This window comes from Salvia miltiorrhiza, chromosome 7 (assembly GCF_028751815.1).
Source record: "Salvia miltiorrhiza cultivar Shanhuang (shh) chromosome 7, IMPLAD_Smil_shh, whole genome shotgun sequence".
NCBI classification, from domain to species: domain Eukaryota; kingdom Viridiplantae; phylum Streptophyta; class Magnoliopsida; order Lamiales; family Lamiaceae; genus Salvia; species Salvia miltiorrhiza.
The window spans coordinates 51374377-51397025 of NC_080393.1; the positions used below are offsets into that span (position 1 = coordinate 51374377).

General features: G+C 39.6%; 2 protein-coding genes across 2 annotated transcripts; one reads left to right on the forward strand and one right to left on the reverse strand.

Moving 5' to 3' along the window:
* Positions 1-728: 728 nt before the first annotated feature.
* On the forward strand, positions 729-3131 carry LOC130994712 (glutathione S-transferase T1). Its single transcript, XM_057919785.1, has 7 exons — positions 729-827; positions 975-1048; positions 1132-1192; positions 1632-1685; positions 1778-1857; positions 2270-2475; positions 2777-3131. Exons 1-7 carry the CDS (start codon positions 763-765, stop codon positions 2951-2953), a joined length of 717 nt encoding a protein of 238 aa, XP_057775768.1. The 5' UTR covers positions 729-762; the 3' UTR covers positions 2954-3131.
* A 1540-nt stretch (positions 3132-4671) lies between these two features.
* LOC130994711 (tubulin beta-9 chain) lies at positions 4672-8070 on the reverse strand. Its single transcript, XM_057919784.1, has 3 exons — positions 7424-8070; positions 6292-6561; positions 4672-5538 (listed from the first exon to the last, which is right to left on the reverse strand). Exons 1-3 carry the CDS (start codon positions 7815-7817, stop codon positions 4865-4867), a joined length of 1338 nt encoding a protein of 445 aa, XP_057775767.1. The 5' UTR covers positions 7818-8070; the 3' UTR covers positions 4672-4864.
* Positions 8071-22649: the final 14579 nt, after the last annotated feature.

Below are 22649 nucleotides of genomic sequence, written 5' to 3' on the forward strand. Positions count from 1 at the left end.
GGCGGCGAAGGCGGCGGCCAAGGCGGCGAAGGCGGCGGAGAAAGGGAAAGGGAAGGCAGCAGCGTCGCATACGAGCTCGGATCCTCCACCAGAAATTGTGGAGAGGTTGGATAGGAACGACGCGCAGATGAGGGCATTCACCGCCCAGTACCAGCGGAGGAACGATATCCGGGAGAGGGAGCTCGATATGCAGCTCCTGAACACGGATACGACGAACATGACGGACGCACAACGTGCATTGCACGCGTCCATGGTCGCCGACGTGCTCAGGCGTCGTGGTCTATCCTAGGCTTTTAATTATGTGATTTTAATGATGTTTTAGGTTTTTTAAATTTTTATGTATTTTTTTTATGTTTTAAATAGGTTTTTTAAATTTTTATGTATTTTTTTTTATGTTTTAAATAAGTTTTTTAAATTTTATGTTTAATCCAGTATTTAAATATGCAATTTAAATTATGCAATAAAATTTAAATGAAAAACATAAAATCAAAACTAATATTATCAAGGAGGCTATCAAGGAACCCCAATGCAGCACTACCTACTCAATAACACAAACACTATCAAGGAGGCTATCAAGGAGGTCCCAATGCGGATGATCTTATAGCTTAGCCACTATCGTTGAGCCGAGAGACCGACCAAAATCTAAAGTACAACAATATAAGCGTATCGTACTACCCCTTTCTGCCATTGTTGCTCTTGTAGGGAGAGAGAGAGAGAGAGAGAGAGAGAGAGAGAGAGAGAGAAGGGAGGAAGAGCGAGAAAATGACGCTGACAGTGTATGCAGATCGCATGTCGCAACCTTCCCGCGCAATTATCATTTTCTGCAAGTAAATTCTCCGTCTACTTCACTCAGCTTCTTTTAAAAAATTGAATCTTGATTTTTTTTTTTTAAGATTACATTTGCTAAAAACTAGTAGAATTGATAATTAGGGATGAAAGAACTGATAATTTGATCATGTGGGTTTTTGTCGAAGAGTAAATGGGATAGATTTTGAAGAAGTGAGAATCGACCTCGCCAAACGCCAGCAGTTATCTCCTGAATTTCAAGGTCAAATCGTTTCCTAAAACTCAGTTATCAGCTATAGATTTTAGTCTGATTATTTTCAATTTGATTTTATTTTTCTGTAACAGAAATAAATTCCATGAAGAAAGTGCCTGCTATAGTTGATGGGAGATTCAAGCTTTTTGAGAGGTGCTCTCTTCATTCTAGACTTCATTTCTTTCTCTTTTCTCGTTTATAACTTATAAGAATGGTCTATGATTTTTGTTATTGATCAATTCGTTTGAAAATCTTTATTTTGTGCAGCAAATAGGGATACGATTTCTGTTTTCATACACTCCTGTGTGATTAAGTAATCTTAATTGAGATTAGTAAATCCTAAGTAGGGATTAATAAATCCTAATGAGGATCAGTGGACCCTAATTGGATATAATTAGGGCAGATGCACCATAAGTCCGGACGTACACAAGATTTTGCCTCTTTAGATTATGCATTTTTGTAAGTATTAGTGTATTACAGTAGTGTTCTTGCAACTCATAAACAGTTTTTTTCTGTTGCAATCAAAAAGATTATGAGAAGAAGTTAAGAATTATCTGGATTCGTTATATGTTTTTTTTAATGTGTTTTGCAGCCATGCGATTCTGATATATTTGGCTTGTGTATTTCCTGGAGTTGCTGATCATTGGTACGTTCCATTTCCCGTGATTTTCACATGGTTTCTATCACAATGCTTCTGCGACGTCCCATATTCTGTAACCTAATCCTCGGTCATTCTAGGTATCCGGCCGACCTGTTCCAAAGAGCGAGAGTTCACTCTGTGCTGGATTGGCATCACTCAAATTTGCGTAGTGGCGCAGGTGTTTATGCTGATCTCCATTGTTTGTCTATGTTTTAACCATGTTTCTGTTGCCATTGTTTTATGAGCTTAATAATGCTTTAGACCCTTCGAATTCTGGAACTGCCGAAGCATCAACAACCGGATTCCTATAAAATTATAGCAACTTGGTTAAATGTGTAACTGGTTCTCGGCTGTTCTCGTCTAGGAGATTAATTTATGCTAGTGCTTCGAGGCTCGTGTTCCTACTACTAGTCGAATTAAACCATAACCAAGAAAGGTTTCATAGCTGATTTCTGATAGAGTCGAGGGTATTCGTGTCATGAAATTTACACTATTATAGTAAAAACACGAGCTCGACCCAACCAGCCATGCTATGCACGTTGATTCCTCTCTTGGTTAGCTTCTTGAGATGCTTATGTTTCCACTTTCAGCTGGATATGTACTGAATTCAACTCTTGGACCTGCACTCGGGCTGCCTCTGAATCCGGAAGCAGCAGCTCAAAGCGAGAAACTCCTTTTGGCCTCTCTTAGAAAGATCGAATCTTTTTGGCTTAAAGGAAGAGGGCGTTTCCTACTTGGAAGCTCCCAACCTTCTATTGCGGATCTCAGTTTAGTATGTGAGATCATGCAGCTTGAGGTACGTGCTCAAGTTTTTTGGCTGAGACTTAGCAGTTTTATATATTCCATTGGTTTGTAGGTTGTGATAAAATTGTAATATCCTCTTTAGAGATGTCTCAAAGTGATCAAGTCAGTTGATACACATACAGTATCATATCATATTCAATCTGGTTTCACATTTCTCATATGGATTTCCAACTTTTAGAGTCTTACATCACTAATTAGTGATGCAAACATGCTCAAGTGCATCTATATTGCATGTCATCTCCACTCAAACCTTTTGCTTAAGATCGTTCGATTGTGTGTTATTTCGAATGCAGCTTGTGGATGAAAAAGATCGAGAACGGATCTTGGGCCCCCACAAAAGAGTTATGAAGTGGATCGATGACACGAAGAATGCAACGAGGCCTCATTTTGATGAAGTACATTCAGTCCTCTTCAAAGTTAAAGAGAAGCTGCAATCTACAAGGCAAAATGTGCTGCCCTCTAAGATGTAAAGGACATGAGACATGAGAAATCAGCTCTAATATGTTAAACATTGTTTGACCCATGATGGGTTTTTTTAGGAGTTTATTCTCACACATTACCAAACATAGATTTTGTGCATGTAATTCATAAGTTTATGTTCTCTCTTTATTTTTTTCTTTTCTTATAGGAGAAATAAATATTTTAAAAGATCGTGTGTTAATGTAGTCAAATCTGAGCCTTTTGACTTTAGGTATTAACCACCCTACCTTTAGACTAATAAGCACACAGTTTATGTTCTTTCTTTTGTAAAACATAATCATAGTTGGGCTGTTTTGCACCATCATATACACATGTATTAAGAGGGCGTATGGCTAAGTTTATAAGTTTTAAGTTGCTTAAAATTTATTTACTCTTGAAAAAAGTTTAGCAAAATAATCTTTATTGGGATTAAACAACTTATGCCTTATGAAAATAAGGTTTAATTTTTTTAGGGTTAATGCCGTGAAAAATCATGAACTTTGTCGCCTACGTGGTGGGGGGTCGGCAGAGCAGAGCAGAGCTCGGCAGAGCAGAGCTGAGTCGGCAGAGCTGCCTCTGGCAGCTCTGCACTCTGGCAAGGCTTAGTCAGCTCTGGAACTCTTCGTCATCTTCAATTTTAGGCTCGCATCAATCCAGTCTCCTTCACCACCATTAACGGCAGCGCAGTCATCTGCCCGCCCCTCCACTGCCTTCCCCCACCACCACACCAGATTCACTGCCTTCTTCTTCCCCCAACAACCTCCGCAGATTCGCCGCACCCCTTCGTTGCCCTCCCCCAAAAATCGGATCTGCCATTCTCTTCCCCCAAATTAGGGATTTATTGTATGGGTGTGCTCCTAAATTGAGAAATTGAGAAGAGAGATCGAGAGATGGATGTATAACTTTACGAATTCTATCATTGAGAAATTGTGTGAGTGTGCTCTTGAATTGAGAAATTGAGAAGAGAGAGATCGAGAGATGGGAGTAGAAGCTGTAACGGCGGCGCAGCCATCTGTCCGCCCCTCCGCTGCCTTACCCCACCACCACACCAGACCTGCCCCTCCAGCGAAAATCTGCACTCGTTTGCTTCGTTTGGACTCTGGCTAGTTTGCTTCATTTAGACTCCGGCGAAAATCTGCACTCCGGCGAGCTCGGCCACCACCTGAGAAAGAGAGAGAGAGAGAGAGGGGTTTGGATTCAAAACGACATCGTTTTACTCCTAACTAAACGACGTCGTTTTGATTCACCGCCGGTGACGCCATGTCACTTTTCAGGTCACTTAAAAATGCCATGTCAGCATTCAATTTGGGGATTTTTGAAAATCATGGAAAAATTGTTCGAGTGTTTAAGTTCATGGAAAATTTGATAAAAAAAATAGTTCATGGAAAATTTGGAAATCGCACCAAAGTTCATGGTTTTTCACGGCATTAACCCATTTTTTTATAAGCATTCCAAAGCCTAAGTTTCTCAATTTCAATTTGCTTTTTCATAATTTTACAAGCTACAATCAAATTATAAAAATAATCTTTACTATAGTATGTTAGTGTCAATATATATTTTTCCAATTTCATCTTTTTTCAATTTTCTCTATCTAATTATAATTTTAATAACCCTTTTCTAGCTTATAAACTCATTAATACAAACATTCAAACAATTTATAAACTCTGAAATATTAAATCTTATGAACTATTATGAAGTCTATAAAATAAACTTTAGTCAAACGCACCCATACGCACAAGTAATAGGCATCTGTAATAGAATGGAAAACCAGAATTTTCATCAGATAATACAAAAGTCCTAATCGAGGATACTACTAAGTACTAATGCAAGCAGATAAAAGGTTGGAAAAAATCCCAAATTAGTAACAAACCAAACTAGACATACATCCTATACTGAAACAAACACTGGGTTTAATGTTTGCTTTAGGCTTCCTCATCTTGATACTCGTCTTCTTCTTCGTATTCCTCATCAGCTGTGGCGTCTTGATACTGCTGGTACTCTGCAACCAAATCATTCATGTTGCTTTCGGCTTCTGTGAACTCCATTTCATCCATTCCCTCGCCGGTGTACCAATGAAGGAAAGCCTTCCTCCTGAACATAGCAGTGAACTGCTCGCTGACTCTCCTGAACATCTCCTGAATCGATGTCGAGTTGCCAATGAATGTAGACGCCATCTTCAAGCCGGTGGGTGGAATGTCACAAACAGTGGACTTCACGTTGTTCGGGATCCACTCAACGAAGTAGGATGAATTCTTGTTCTGTACGTTGATCATCTGCTCGTCCACCTCCTTGGTGCTCATCTTGCCACGGAAGACAGCTGATGCAGTGAGGTATCGTCCATGCCGGGGATCAGCAGCACACATCATGTTTTTGGCATCCCACATTTGCTGGGTCAGTTCAGGGACAGTAAGAGCGCGGTATTGCTGTGACCCACGAGACGTAAGTGGGGCAAAGCCAACCATGAAGAAGTGAAGCCGTGGGAATGGGATGAGATTCACTGCCAACTTCCGAAGGTCCGAGTTGAGCTGCCCAGGGAAGCGAAGGCAGCAAGTGACACCACTCATGGTAGCAGATATCAAATGGTTCAAGTCTCCAACTGGTGGGGAAAATATTAAATCAGTGAGGATTCAACAATCACAAGCAGAAACGAAATACAAAAAGTACTTTTTAGCAGAGATAGCAGGATAAAATATATAGATCATATATGGTAAACACATTGTGCTACAAGCAAAATCTTCAATTATCTATAGAGTAATTTATTGAACACAAAAGGTAACATGGTATAGTTACAATTGGCACAAGAAAGATCTACCCACAATAATACCACAAAACACTACAACCAGTAATAATTGTAAATAGCAACAAAAACTTTATAATCAAAATGTCCCAAGAAAACTAGTACTCCCTCAATCCCCTATATTTATGCATGGAATCTTTCAACACAGATTTTAATAAACAAGTTCTTGAAAAAGTTATTGAGGGTATTGATAGTGTAGAAAGGGTGTCATATTGAGAGTATTGATAGTGGAGAAAGGGTCCCACATTAAGGGTAAAATTGTCAAATTATGTGTGGGATAATGTCCAAAAATAGAAAGTGCATATATTTAGGAAATGTACCAAAAAAGAAAGAAATGCATAATTTTAAGGAACCGAGAATATTATTATGCTCCTGAAAAGGACAAGCTAGAAAGTATACTATTTCAAAGTAAAAGCTGAAGGGAATTGAAATTATTTTGGACAATCTTATGAATTCCAATCCAATATTGAGCATAGAAGAACTTTCGAATGCAAACTACATAGTCAAGATGAATTACATAGACTAGTATAAAGGAGGAAATATGACACTTACAGCTGGGAGTTGTCAGCTTGAGAGTTCGGAAGCAAATGTCGTAAAGAGCCTCATTGTCAAGGACCATACACTCATCAGCATTCTCAACAAGCTGGTGGACTGAAAGGGTAGCATTATAGGGCTCCACAACTGTGTCCGACACCTTTGGAGATGGGAAGACAGAGAACGTTAGCATCATTCGATCAGGGTATTCTTCCCTTATCTTGGATATCAGGAGGGTTCCCATCCCAGACCCTGTGCCACCTCCCAAAGAGTGGCATACTTGAAATCCTGAAGTGCAAGACTCATCAGTGAAGCTAGCAACAGGTTTGAGGTAATGCATGCAAATAGTTTATAGATGTTCTCAAAGCATTCATGATATTAAATTAAACTATCACAGGAAATCAGTATGTGAAAAACATAATGCCCGAAAAAGACTTGTCTGCGTATGGACACTAGAAATGCTTCACAGAATCCAAAAGTAAAACGGGAATTACTCAGTCTTTGAATAGGAGAATATATATCAAGCTCAAGAGGCAAATGTGCAGAACTCAGCAAACATTACCATTAAGTGAGGCCACACATAACAAGATTTCAAGACACAAATAACGAAAACTACTGCATTACAAAAATAAATAAAGAAAAGATCACATAAAAAGTGGCAACAAAACTTTAAATGCCAATAACGCAAACATATAGTAATAATTTAGAAGGGTTTTCATGAGATGTAAATCCAAACAAAGAGAGACAGAGCAAGACACAAACAAATCATCCTCAACTCCGTTCACTTATAATTCAGTATTACGTCGCCCAGCACTCTACTTCCAATTTTGTCTCATAAACATGAATTTACTTTTAATTTCGATAAACCTTCTCAAAATGCCATAAACATTTTACGAAAAAAAGGTAAATATAGTTCGTCAATCAAATCCATAAATACTATACCTAATACGCTCACGCATAAGCACAAACATATACATACATATGAACATATACATACATATGAATATATATATATATATATATATATATATATATATATATATATATATATATATATATATATAGAGAGAGAGAGAGAGAGAGCCAATTGAATGGCGATAGAGAAAATTGGACGGAACGGCATAAAATAGAGCGAAAATGCAATGTTTACCCTGGAGGCAATCGCAATTTTCGGCTTCCTTCCTGACCACATCGAGCACGGAGTCGATGAGCTCAGCTCCCTCCGTGTAGTGCCCTTTCGCCCAGTTGTTCCCTGCCCCGGACTGCCCGAAGACGAAGTTGTCGGGGCGGAAGATCTGACCGAAAGGACCCGAGCGGACGCTGTCCATGGTTCCCGGCTCGAGATCCATGAGCACGGCGCGGGGAACAAATCGGCCGCAGCTGGCTTCATTGTAGTAGACATTGACGCGCTCAAGCTGCAAATCGGAGTCGCCGTGGTAGCGACCGGTGGAGTCGATTCCGTGTTCCGTGCATACCACTTCCCAAAACTTTGCTCCGATCTGATTCCCGCACTGGCCGCCCTGGATGTGGAGGATTTCACGCATTTCTGTGAGTGAGAGAGAGAGAACGGCAAAAGAGGGTTTTGCTTTTCTGAATTTGCGTTGGGAGAAATGTTGGAAAAAAGTGCCAATTGGAGGGGATGTATGGAGAGGGAAAAGGGCAAATTTTTGAATTTGGGTTGTGATTCGCTGCGGCGGTTGCTACTGTGGTTTCTCACGTGTCGCTTGGTCACTGGATTCATTAGTCACGATCATACCCTCCCCTCCCAAAACACTCGCAGATACTCAATCTGTCCACGAATTATGTACTGTTTATCTCGAAGACTATATTTATCAATAACCTATATCAATCCAATTTTTAATAAAAAAATATTTTTCTTTTTTTCACATACACAACCTATAATACTATAAATTTTATATTTTATCAATAACACACTCCAACCTAAACATATTTTCTTTTTTTTTTATTAATTATCATTATATCTTTTAATTAAAAAATGTCAAGCGGCACATTTTTATTTGATACAAGTGGTTGTTAAATGGGTTGGTTTGACCGATTATTCCACCAAATCATTTCATCTATTTTTTATTATTTAATTTTTTTGTCTTATATGATGACCTCCTATAAACGATTTCAAAAGTCATGGATAAAGATGGTCTAGGGGGGTGTATTGGTTGTAGAGTCTGTAGAATCTTTTTGGACTTTGAAAGTCTGGGGGTATTCAATTCAGACTTTTAAAACTCTTTAAAAATCTAAAGGTATTCAATATGAATTTTAAAAAGTTCGTGGATTTTAGAACTCTATGGATTTTAATAGGTTCTCCTTAAAAAATACAAAGAAATAAATCTCATCTCATCACACGAGAATTGTATGATTCTCTCTTTTTTTTTATCAAGAAAAATGTATTAAAACCACAAGGTACCAGAGGTACCCAAAAAGAGTCTTACAACAATTTGCCCAATAAAACAGTTGAGTACCAATCGTCAAAGCTAATCTCCTTATCTACCAAATTAAACTCTTTGTTCCAACTCCACAATCTAGTTTTGACCTTCATAACAAGACTATCGATGGACCACATTTTACCTTCAAAACGACTCACATTTCGCCTTTTCCAAATGAGCCAATTGACACACAACCACAACGCCTTCAGGAAATTATCGCACTTCTTGTCCTTCTCCAGGTTCGTGAACATATCGAAATGGTAGTCGATGTCTCTCGGCCGCACTGAAATACTCCCAATCCAGGCCTGCACTTTATCCCTGCATTGGGATCTGATTTCTGGGACAGGGGTTTTGACTTGTGATAGTTGAAAAAAGCAAAACGACGACGCACTGGGCTGTTACACAATTCCAGTTGGGCCAAGTAATCCGATCCAAAATAAAGCCCAAACGCATTTTGTTCAAAAAAATATAATTTTTACTTAAATGCCACCCAAAGCACCAATTGTCTAAGATCCAAGTCCTTGGCCGTAGCCCATACCCGACCTGCTTGTTCGGCGGCGTGTGTGTGCGCGCAAGGGCAAGCTCTCTGTGCAAGCGCACAAGTTATTGAACTTAACAATTTATACAACAGTGAACTTTTCTCATTTTTCAATGTGGGACAAGTAACATTTTCAAAATGTACTTTCGACATAACAATATCTCATTCATTGGAAATCGGTTTTGAGACTTTGAGTATACCGCGTTCATCTATTTACGATGTAGATTAAATATTTAATAATTATTTTAATTAAATAACAAATATTTAATAATTGAATTATTTTTACAATTGGTTATAAGATCATATTTTCAACAAGTGTTACGGTTGCATTGCATGAATGCAAGGATCCAATTTCCCCACCTTTACACGTAGTATGAGCATCGTATTGATTTGATGCTACCTCAATAGTCACTTCAAAATTGCTCATGGAAGGTTCTCACGTTGTAGGGATAATTAATATGGCCTCTATACATGTATTGATGTATACATAAACTTTTAATCCTCGAAGGAGTGAGGAACATGGTATAATTTCTCAGCTTCTGAGAGAAGAGTGAAAAAGCAGATGAAACAGCAGCCTTTGCACGTTGGTTACATATCAAAATTCTGACAAATACACGTTCGAGTATTTTTCTTCCTTTAATATTCTAAAAAAAAAAAAAAAAATCTTCCTTTGATAGTCACATGCTCGTGTTTAAAGACATGAATTGGTATGTTTTATAGGTAAAATTATCTAAAATACATACCCAAAAAATAGTCTCTATTTTAAAATATCTCATAATAATTATGTGTGTAAATATCACTTTGAACATCAAATTATTTTATATTATTAATTATAATTTAAATTATCAAAAGTATTTTTAAAAAATTTTGAACTGTCAAATTTACCCTTCATCCATTTTCACTCTTTAAATTTTTAATTACTAAGGTATGTAATTTTTTTTTATAAGAAAAGAGTTAAAATAATAGCAAAGTTCTAGGTACCAGAAGTACCAAAATCTCTTACAGCAGCCACTGAGCTAAAGTACATGAGATCCAAGAAGAAAAACTCAAGTCTAAATCAAGAACTCCAAAAATTTTGTTCCAACTCCACATCCTTGCTTTAACCTCTAAGATGACGTTCTCAATATCCCCAAGTTTTGTCTTCCCATCCGCTTTCATTGCGGCATTTCCAAATGAGCCAGGTGGTGCAGCTCCACAATGCTTTTAGGAACCTTTTTGACTTTTCCCCCCCTACCAAGATGAGTGAACTGGCCGAGTGAAGTTAATCCCCAGCCAAGTGTTTAAACCATCCCACACTCTCTCCGTCTTTGGGCAGTGCAGATTGTTGGATTTGTATACTGAAAGCAAGAACTTTATGCTTGTATACAATGGTTCCTATATTCACTATTCTTATCTCCTATCTGATTGTGTTCATGATTGCATATGTATGTTCTTTATCTCTGTATAAGTAGATTATATGGTGTGTTGTAGATCACAGAAGACCATATAATTGGAATAACCTTAAGAGATATAATATGATCACAGCCGAAATAACTCTAGGACAAGTTATTGGTTTAGGCTGCAGTATAGATGGAAGTAGTTTGTCTTGGCTACTTGTCTATACTGGTACGTCATTACGTATTGATAGGACCACAGTTTGAGATGTATTCTTCTATCTGACTTAAGTGAAGAATCAAGATCTCGGTGACTTATAAATCTTAATACTAATAAGTATTCAGATATATATGTTAACTCGTATATCACTTTGACTTACTATGGGTGAAAGTTATATACTAACTCGAGTACTCTGTATCTTGGGTGATAGCGGTTAATATATGATATCTGATTATCTGTATTAGTACCCGTATCCGGTATAGGATAATGACATCCCCTTAAGGAGCTCAATAAGGTTTATTACGCTAAACCCTGCAGGTTGATTAAGTTCAGGCGTAATAATAAAGATTGAGTGGTACTGCTTAAGGAATTATTAAGAGATTAATTAATTTAAGCTGTCAGAGCTCTAATTAATTAATGGATGTCAGATATTTTAAATACGGAGATTTAATAAGTCTAAATACAAGCCCCGACTCATCACCGGCAATAAAGAGGTAAGTCTATCTCGGTTCTCTAGTGGAATGAACTGATATTTATAAATTAATTATGGTCTGGGCTGACCATGGATAAATTAATTTATTTAAGGCCCATCTTTATTCCTTGTATCTGGTCCCTGGGCTGGCCCAATGTCTCCTAGCCCATGAAGACAGAATTTTCGGCCCTCACTAAGAAAGTGGCGCCTCCTCCCCTTTTCTGTATTATTAAATACAGCTGTCAGCTCTCAGGAAAATACACTGATAAAAATTAGGGTTTTGAGAGCAGAGGGAGGCGCAGGAAACGTGTGAGGCTTTTCTGTCTTGGGATTTTCCAAAGCTCGTTGTCCATCCAACGTTGGGAATTGAGCGGGATACAGTCGAGAAGATCAGAGCTGGAGTCAGAATCTTTCGACGCGATCATCAACCGTTTGTGCATCCGATTCTCAAGTAAGTTTTCCTAACACCTGTGTGCAGCTGTTAATTTCATAGGAGCATGTTAGGATTTAATCGTTGTATGATGAATTAATAATAATCCAAGAAACGATCATCGGGCAATCGAGTATTAATTCAATTTAATATTCCTTCAATTGGTATCAGAGCCCAGGATTAATTTCTTGGCTCTATTATTAATTTGTGTACGATTAATAATGTGCGTTGTTTTAACTGCTGTTGTTCTTCGTGATTCGTTGATTCGTGGAATACGTCGTTTGACGTTGTAATTGTTTTTCACCACGAGAAAATCTGTGGTTAGATTAGAATTTCAATTGTATTTGTTTTTCCGTTGTAAATCTGTAAAACTGAGGAACGAAACGAGGATGACGACGAATCAACGACGAGGAAGGTGTAAGGAGGTCGCCACGGACACGGTGCGGCACGGGCAGCCGCGGCGCCGAGGGCCGCGCACGCACGGGCGCTTCGGCACCGTGCGCTGCGTGCGCCTGGTCAGGCGGCCGCGCTGCTGTGTGCTGCTGTCACCGTGGCTGCTGGTCCGTGACGAGGCAGACCGAGGCGGGCTCGGCTAGGGCTGGGCGAGGGCTGGAAGCAGCGGGCGGGGGCGGTGCGCGCCCGGGGCTGCGCCCGGCGCGCTGCCGCTGCTGCCGCTGCTGTTGCCGCACGCCAAGGCCGCTGCTGTCGCCGTGCGCCGGGTGCTGCTGCTGGAGTCGACGAGGAACGAGGGCTGGGCGTGCTGGGGTCGTGCGCACGCTGCCTGCCGGCTGTGTGCAGCGCGCCCAGCGCCGCACTGCTCGGCCGTCTGCCCGTCTGCTGCTGCGCGAGGATTGCCGAGGCAGCCGAGCACGAGGAGGAGACCGGCGGCGGGGCAGCCGCCGCCGTGGACTGCTGTTGCTGGCTGGAGGCGGCGGCGCCTAGGGTTTTCTAAACCCTAGGTGGCCGATTGCTTCTCAAAAGGCCCTAGGGAGGCCCAAACCCTAATTCCAACGACGGGCTTGAAGTTTTCGGGCTGTTTTTTAGTTTTTGGGCTTGTTTTCTATTTTATTTTGTAATAGAATAGATGTTGGGTTTCCACGAATGGGTCACGAAGAATTTTAATTCTTTTATTATGTTCTTTGCATGTCGTGGTTGTTAATCCCTTATGCTCTTTACCTGCTTTTGCACGTCTTTGCTTGTTAATATTTGTTTATTAATTGCGCTTAGACGAGCATGCTAGTAGGTTTATCGTTTTCCTAAATATGTTTTTAGAATTCTGCGAGCATGTTTTTACATGTTGCGTTCTAGAGAAGCATGTTTAGGTTTATGTGCTTGAGCATGAACAAACCTTTTGAAAGAAAAAGACTAAGCTGTTTAATAATTTTTATAGTAATTAAAAATTATTTTAGACCTCCACATGCGGTCTCTAGACAAAGTGATTAACAATGTGAGTAAACGTCCACCCATCGTGGCTTACTTCACATTTGTTTTTCATAAGTTTGTCAGAAGAGGCTTCTATAAAAAATATTTAAACCATTAAAGTAGTGGGAGTTATGCAGTAAACGTCCACCCATCGTGGCTTACTTGTATAGTTTTCACAAGTACTTTGGAGAATGGAATTAAATAAGATAACCGAGAAAATTAAATTGAAAGCGACATGGTCCGCGTGAGTATGTTAATTTCGAGAATTTAATTTTCAAGGTTAAATTGTGGTCGTTGCTTAGATATCATTTCAAGTACAATGTACAACTCCCCATCGGAGTCCCTTCTTGATAATGATATGGTCTAGTTAAGGTGCCAACTATTAATTTCCTTTGTCAAAAGGTTAAGTTGACATGTATGGAAATTAAACGACTAGGTTAATAGTCTGGTTGAGGAGTTTATGTGTAAACGTCCACCCATCGTGGCTTGCACGTAGAATTCTTTGAGCCGTTGGAGGTTTCATTAATATTGTTTTATCAAAAGGTTACAATATTATTGTTACGAACTATATGCGTTTCATGTTCTTACATGTTTATTTGTTTACTTTCAGATATGTCTATGTCTCCGATAATTAACATTCTAGCAAACAATCCTCTCATCGGTCCTAATTATACCGAATGGAAACGCCATATTATGTACATACTTGACACTGATGAGCACAATTTTGTGCTTACTACTCCACGTCCCGCGGCCTTAACTGATGAGTCGACTGATGCGGAACGTGAGGCGCATAAAAGGTGGCACAAGTCGAATAATATGGCCAAGTGCTATATTATGATGACTATGTCGCAAACTTTGCAACTCCAGCATCAGGGCATGGATGATGCGGCGACCATCATGTTAAACCTCTTGGAGGTTTATGGGGAGTCAGAGAGGTCTGCTCGCTTTAACTCGATGAGAGAAATCTTATCTTGTAAGATGAGCGAAGGCAGTTCTGTGCACGATCATGTCATGCATATGACAAATTTGTTTGACAGGCTTGATCTGCTAGGAGGGGGTATCGAGGGCGAAGCCAAGGTCGATATCATCATCAATACTCTCCCCAAGACCTTTGAGAACTTCCGTCTCAATGTCGTTATGAGCAAAGTCAACTACACTCTTAATGAGTTATTGAATGCTCTAGTTGCGGCAGAGGGAGTGATGGGCCGTGGGAAAGAGGTCCTTGTTGCTGCCAAGGGATCTACTTCTTCGTCGAAAGGCGGGAAAAAGAAGTGGAAAGGTCCAAAGGGCAAGCATGATAATGAGGCTAGTGGGAGCGGTAAAGCCAAAGCAGATGGCCCTACCGGCGGCGTGATCAAGCCAACGGCCAAGGGAAAGTGCTTCAAGTGCGGCAAGGTTGGGCATTGGAAGAAAGATTGTCCAGTGCTCAAGGCAAAGGGACAAGGTACGTCACAAGTTTTAGTAACTGAGACATGTTTAGCTTCGTTTTCTACTCATTCGTGGGTAGTGGATACGGGGGCAACTGACCATGTTTGTTACACCTTGCAGGGCTTCAAGCCAACAAGGGAGCTAGCAAGTGATGAGATCACCATCTCCATGGGCAATGCGTCGAAGGTCGCAGCTGTTGCTATTGGAGATTTATCTTTATGTTTTGGTGATGACATTTTAGTTTTGAGAGATATTTTATATGTGCCGGAGTTTCGGCGGAACATAATTTCTGTTTCAAAATTGTTTTTGAATGGATATTCTGTTACTTTTGATGGGGGTGTCTCTATCATGAGAGATAACAAGATTATTTGTTCTGGAATTTTGAACAACTCTCTCTATACTATCACATGTCCAATGAATAACTCTGTCCATGTTGCATCTACATCACAAATTCTTCCAAATCCGAATAAGAGGAAGTATTATTCTCATGAACAATATACACATGCGTGGCACCTAAGGTTAGGCCACATCAATCTAAATAGGATCCAAAGGCTCGTTTCAAATGGAGTCTTGAAAGACTTTCAAGCTGTTCCATTTAGAACCTGCGAATCCTGTATAGAGGGAAAGATGACGGCAAGACCTTTTAAGGCAAAGGGGAATAGGGCCTCGCATGTGTTAGAATTGATTCACTCTGACTTATGTGGACCGATGTCCACAAAGGCTCGTGGATGGTATGAGTATTTCGTCACTTTCATTGACGATTACTCAAGATATGGGTATATTTACCTACTTCAACGCAAGTCTGAATGCTTTGAGAAATTCAAAGAATTCAAGGCGGAAGTGGAGAAGAGATTGGGTAAATCTATCAAGTCATTGCGGTCTGATCGCGGTGGCGAATACCTCGGGAACGAGTTCTTGCAGTACTTGTCAGATTCAGGGATTACATCCCAATTGACTGCACCGGGTACTCCCCAACATAATGGTGTAGCGGAGAGAAGAAACAGAACTCTTATGGAAATGGTACGATCTATGATGAGCTATGCATCGTTGCCTATCTCGTTTTGGGGATATGCCTTGGAAACAGCGGTTTATTTGCTGAATCAGGTACCGTCCAAATCGGTTCCTAAAACTCCTATCGAGTTATGGTCAGGGCGTCAGCCCAGCCTGTACCATATAAAGATATGGGGTTGTCCTGCATACGTGCTAGACAAGGAAGCGAAGAAATTGGAACCTAGATGCGAATTAATGCTGTTTATAGGATATCCTAAGGGAACGAGAGGTGGTTATTTTTATAATCCTAAGGATCAGAAAGTGGTTGTTAGCACCAACGCACGATTCTTGGAACAGGATTATATAGATAACCACAAGTCTAAGTCCGAGATTGTCCTTCAAGAAATCGAAGGCAGTGGACAGGCGAATCCATCACCCCAGCCAAGTGTGCAAGTGAATGCACCATAGGACACTGCACAAACCATTGTCACAGCTGTACCACCACCGCTTCGTCGTAGTGGGAGGGTTGTAGTTCAATCTGATCGATTTATGTTCTTGGGAGAATCTTCGGATCTACTTCCTGTTGATGAACAAAAGGATGTCGACCCTGATAACTATAGACAAGCGATGAAAGATCAAGATGCAGATTCTTGGTACGAGGCCATGGTTTCTGAGATAGAATTCATGGGTGCTATGGATGTATACGAGAAGACCGAACTACCAGATGGCTTTTTAGCTATAGGTAGTAGATGGGTATACAAGAGAAAGAGAGATTCGGATGGCGAAGTCGCAGCTTTTAAAGCTAGACTGGTGGCGAAAGGTTATACCCAGGAACAGGGTATAGATTATGATGAGACCTTTTCGCCGGTTGCCATGCTCAAGTCTATCCGAATACTCCTTGCCATAGCAGCCCACATGAACCTTGAGATTTGGCAAATGGATGTCAAGACCGCTTTCTTAAACGGTTTCCTTGAAGAAGGAAGGGACATCTATATGCAGCAACCTGAAGGGTTTGTGAAGAAGGGTGAAGAGCATCTTGTGTGGAAGCTTAAGAAGTCCATTTATGGACTTAAGCAAGCTTCGAGGTCATGGAACAAACATTTTGACGAGGTCATTAAATCCTATGGATTCACTCGTTGTGAGAACGAAAGTTGCGTGTACCGTTTAGATGCCAATGGTGACGTGGTTTTCCTTGCACTTTATGTAGATGATATCCTCCTCATTGGCAACAATGTTGAGCTATTATCGGACATAAAGAAGTGGTTATCCGAACAGTTTCAAATGAAAGACTTAGGAGATGCAGCGTACATCCTGGGGATCAAGGTCGTTCGTGATCGCCAGAAAAGGATGTTGAGCTTATCTCAAGCGTCTTACATTGATACTGTGATTGCTCGTTTTAGCATGCAAAATGCCAAGAAAGGCTTGCTACCTTTTAGACATGGCATTCCTCTGTCTAAGGACATGTGTCCTAAGACACCTAGTGAGGTTGAGGAGATGAGGAAGATACCCTATGCTTCCGCCGTAGGTAGCCTCATGTATGCGATGCTATGCACGAGACCTGATATTTGCTATGTCGTTGGCATGGTTGCAAGATATCAGTCGAACCCTGGACCAGGACACTGGACTGCGGTAAAGCACATTCTCAAGTACCTGAAACGGACTCGAGATTATAGGCTAGTTTACCAGTCAGACAGTCTATTTCCTTTGGGTTACACCGATTCGGATTTCCAGGCTGACTGTGATGAGAAGAGATCTACCTCTGGTTATGTGTTTACCTTGGGAGGTGGAGCCGTATCGTGGCGGAGTGCAAAGCAGAAGTGCATTGCAGACTCCACCATGGAAGCCGAATATGTAGCTGCTTCGGAAGCTGCTAAGGAGGCTGTATGGTTCCGGAACTACCTCTTGGATCTAGGAGTGGTCCCTAATTTGCCTAAGAGTATCATAATTTATTGTGATAACTCGGGTGCAGTGGCAAATTCTAAGGAACCCAGGAGCCACAAGGCGTCCAAACACATAGAGAGAAAGTACCACATCATACGAGAAATCGTAAACAGAGGAGATGTGCTAGTTGAGAAGATTGACACATTGGAGAACCTAGCTGATCCTTTCACGAAAAGCTTACCGCAAAAGACCTATGAGAAGCATGCTCGAGGGATGGGTTTGCGGTTGATGCCACCCACTTAGAGAAAAACTTTCACTATAAGTGGGAGAGATGAAGTGAAGTTTTTGTAATAGCTAGTATTTAGACACATTGTATACTAAAAGTTTTGCTTTAGTATAAGTGGGAGATTGTTGGATTTGTATACTGAAAGCAAGAACTTTATGCTTGTATACAATGGTTCCTGTATTCACTATTCTTATCTCCTATCTGATTGTGTTCATGATTGCATATGTATGTTCTTTATCTCTGTATAAGTAGATTATATGGTGTGTTGTAGATCACAGAAGACCATATAATTGGAATAACCTTAAGAGATATAATATGATCACAGCCGAAATAACTCTAGGACAAGTTATTGGTTTAGGCTGCAGTATAGATGGAAGTAGTTTGTCTTGGCTACTTGTCTATACTGGTACGTCATTACGTATTGATAGGACCACAGTTTGAGATGTATTCTTCTATCTGACTTAAGTGAAGAATCAAGATCTCGGTGACTTATAAATCTTAATACTAATAAGTATTCAGATATATATGTTAACTCGTATATCACTTTGACTTACTATGGGTGAAAGTTATATACTAACTCGAGTACTCTGTATCTTGGGTGATATCGGTTAATATATGATATCTGATTATCTGTATTAGTACCCGTATCCGGTATAGGATAATGACATCCCCTTAAGGAGCTCAATAAGGTTTATTACGCTAAACCCTGCAGGTTGATTAAGTTCAGGCGTAATAATAAAGATTGAGTGGTACTGCTTAAGGAATTATTAAGAGATTAATTAATTTAAGCTGTCAGAGCTCTAATTAATTAATGGATGTCAGATATTTTAAATACGGAGATTTAATAAGTCTAAATACAAGCCCCGACTCATCACCGGCAATAAAGGGGTAAGTCAGTATCGGTTCTCTAGTGGAATGAACTGATATTTATAAATTAATTATGGTCTGGGCTGACCATGGATAAATTAATTTATTTGAGGCCCATCTTTATTCCTTGTATCTGGTCCCTGGGCTGGCCCAATGTCTCCTAGCCCATGAAGACATAATTTTCGGCCCTCACTAAGAAAGCGGCGCCTCCTCCCCTTTTCTGTATTATTAAATACAGCTGTCAGCTCTCAGGAAAATACACTGATAAAAATTAGGGTTTTGAGAGCAGAGGGAGGCGTAGGAAACGTGTGAGGCTTTTCTGTCTTGGGATTTTCCATAGCTCGTTGTCCATCCAACGTTGGGAATTGAGCGGGATACAGTCGAGAAGATCAGAGCTGGAGTCAGAATCTTTCGACGCGATCATCAACCGTTTGTGCATCCGATTCTCAAGTAAGTTTTCCTAACACCTGTGTGCAGCTGTTAATTTCATAGGAGCATGTTAGGATTTAATCGTTGTATGATGAATTAATAATAATCCAAGAAACGATCATCGGGCAATCGAGTATTAATTCAATTTAATATTCCTTCACAGGAAAATGTGATTTACCGACTCCGGATTACATTACTAAGGTATGTAATGATGTCGTTTTGTACAATATATGTAAAAAATGAATAATTCTAAATACATCTTGGCATCCAACTAGCCACGTCAAATTTTCATACCAAAAAAGGATATAATTGGTACAAAATTGATAGTTTAAGGTTTAAAAAAATATTTTTGATAGTATAAAATATGTTTATTTTTTCAGAGTATAGTTCAAATATTATTAATAGTGCACAAATAATTTGAGATTTAAAGTGATATTTACCTCTAATTATGTTAAATTTCAAATTTTGGATCTTAATTAACTAAATGTTGAGTTATAAAATAGTTTGTTCTTCCTAATCTTGCAAAATCGGTCCACTTAGCACCCAATGACACCCATATGTATTTTTTGAAATACAAATCGAAGATAAAAAATTTTTATAAAAAAAGCTTGAATTCTAAAATATAAATTAAATATCTTTCACATGAGAATGACTTTATATAAATACTCCGTCCGTCTCAACAAAGTTGAATCGTATTCTCTTTTGGATCGTCCAAACGTAGTTGAGTCGTTTCTTTTTTTAGCAAAAATTAAGTACTTTAAAGCTTTAATTAACAAAACTAATTATATCCCCTATTTTTTGTTAATTAACCCAATTAATAAATAAATTATTTTCTAATAATTTCAAATAATTAAATAAATTACTTTCAAAATTAATAAAATAATTTCAAATATTTATAAATTATTTTAAGAAATAAATTAATTTCGAAATAAATAAATAAATATTTTTTCAAAATTAATTAAATTTATAAATAAATAATTAATTTAAAATTTTAAAATTAATTAATTGTGAATAAATATAATTCAATTATAAATAAAAATAAATTTCAAACTAATTAATTTATTTTTTGATTTAATAAAAATTTAAAAAATACTCCTAATTATATAAATAATCACTTAACCACAAATTTACAAACACACTTAAATAACTAAATACCATCTCCTTCAGGGCTGGGAATCGGGTCGGGTTCGGGTACCCTACCCGAAAAAATCGGGTACCCGAACCCGAAAATACCCTAAACTTGCTACCCGAACCCGAACCCGAATTTGAAATCGGGTACCCTAATACCCGACTCGGGTACCCGAGTCGGGTATTCGGGTACCCTAAATTACCCGATCAAAAGTGTTAATTTTTCTGAAATTCGGCTTTCCCTAAACCAACAAATAACAAGGAGCAAATTCAAGGCAGTAGCAGGGCATCAGCAAATTCACATGAAGAAAATGACCAAATTCAAAGCAGCAAATTCAACATTGACCAAATTCAAAGCAGCAAATTCAACATTGACATAGGAAATCTGTATTTTAAAAAAAAAAAAAAGAGAAGATTAGAAAAAGAAGAAGAAGAAGTCGGAGCTCCACTGGCGACAAGCTCGGCTGCTGCTCCACTGGCGACAAGCGCGGCAGCTCCACAAGCGGCGCGGCGGCGGGACTGGGAGCGAGCTCCCCACTGGCGGCAGGCTCTGGTCTGGGCGACGGCGGGTGGGCGAGGAGCGCCGCTTGGTCGCCGACTCTGGTCTGGGCGACGGCGGGTGGGCTAGGGGCACGCTGGGTCGCCGACTCGCCGGAGACAGGAGGGATTTCTGAAGTTCGGAGGGATGAATTGATTGGGAGGGATGAATTGATTTGGGAATTGGGAGGGAATCGAGGGATGAATTGATGGAATTGGGGATTACTTGGGGCTGGGGGTTAAAATGGGAATGGGAACGGGCCGATACCCGATACTTTGAAATGGGAAATGGGCTGGGATTGATTTGGCCCATTTGGGAGTAATTTAAAATATACTATTAATTAAAAAATCGGGTAATTCGGGTATACCCGATACCCGATCGGGTATACCCGATACCCGATTTTTTCACACCTTAAATACCCGACCCCGACCCCGATCCCGAATTTTTCGGGTATAGGGTACCCGATACCCGATTTTTTCGGGTCGGGTATCGGGTACCCGATTACCCGATCCCGAAATTCCCACCCCTAATCCCCTTAATTCAGTGCTCAAAAGAAATGCCTTAACTTCGGCACGGGACGGAGGAAGTATCATTTTTCTCTTTTTTAACAAAATAAAATATTGATTCGAACAGAACCCTAATTAATTTGATTTTTCAAGCTTTTTAATAAAGTTAATTATTATGAGTTTTTTTAAAGATACATGATGTGGATGTCCGTTAAATGCCAAGTGGATTGATTTTGCCAAGTCAGTGCAAAGTAAGAATTAACGATTTTGCTGCTCAATATTTGACGGATATTAAATTGAAAGTTTATATGTAATTATTAGGGTGTATTTTGAAAATAGCCACTTTTATATAGTAAAAATAAAATTTACCCACTAATATAAAAACTTAAAAAAATACTCACATTTACCATTTTACCCTTACATATAAAATTTTTGCAAATACCCACGAATTCACAACCAGTGAATTCACAACCAAAATAAATTTTGGTTGTGAATTCAAGCTTTAAAACTCGAATTCACAACTGAATAACAAGTATTGGTTGTGAATTCAAGTTTTAAAGTTTGAATTCACAACTATAAATAGTGTTAGTTGTGAATTCGCGTGAATTCACAACCCACACTATTTCAAGTTGTGAATTCACAACCGATAAAATTTGAATTCACAACCAACATTTTTTCAAGTTGTGAATTCACAACCAATAAAACTTGAATTCACAATCAACACTATTTCAATTGTGAATTCACAACCAACGCCGATAATTCAGTTGTGAATTTATAAACTTGGTTGTGAATTCAAGAACATTTGTACAAAATTGCGCGATTTTAATTAATTTCTTAATCAATTAGCTCTAATTAAATTCAAACTGTATCTCTCTCTCTCACCTCCTCAATCTGCTGTGCTGCCTCTTTAATGTCAGGCCTCTCCTCCGCTAATTGAAAACAAGTAAACGCTAAAATGGTAATCAATAGAATTGCAGCTCTCTCTCTCTCTCTCTCTCTCTCTCTCTCTCTCAATAACTCTGTTTATGGAAAATCGGTGACTGAGAAAGGGCGAATCAAGCCGACTCTAGAAATCAACCATCCACTCCAATTTCCCCAATTAACAACCATTCATTCTAACTAATTTCCCCAATTTTTATACAAAATTGAAAAATACAAATTCGAAATTTCGCCGGAGTCATCTGCTGCGCCGATCTCCTGAGCGTCGGAGATTGCTCTGAGAAGTCGAGTGGCGGCGGAGATCTGATTATATTCAGAATTAGATCTGATTATAAGTCGATGGTGCGCATGGCGGCGTCCTTTGCCGGCGGATCGAGATGGTTCTGTCAAGCCATCTATGACGCCACCGCCAAGTCGCCGACGCCGTCTTCCTCCACTCATCTCCCGCCGAAGCTTGGGACTGTGAGTCGCCGTCAGCTTCGACGCCA

Coding starts and splice junctions, on each gene's coding strand:
- LOC130994712 (XM_057919785.1), top strand. CDS start 763: ATGACGCTGACAGTGTATGCAGATCGCATGTCGCAACCTTCCCGCGCA. Junction 1,686..1,777: donor CCTGGAGTTGCTGATCATTG/GTACGTTCCATT, acceptor CGGTCATTCTAG/GTATCCGGCCGACCTGTTCC. Junction 2,476..2,776: donor GTGAGATCATGCAGCTTGAG/GTACGTGCTCAA, acceptor TTTCGAATGCAG/CTTGTGGATGAAAAAGATCG.
- LOC130994711 (XM_057919784.1), bottom strand. CDS start 7,817: ATGCGTGAAATCCTCCACATCCAGGGCGGCCAGTGCGGGAATCAGATC. Junction 6,562..7,423: donor AAATTGCGATTGCCTCCAGG/GTAAACATTGCA, acceptor CTTGCACTTCAG/GATTTCAAGTATGCCACTCT. Junction 5,539..6,291: donor CAAGCTGACAACTCCCAGCT/GTAAGTGTCATA, acceptor TTTCCCCACCAG/TTGGAGACTTGAACCATTTG.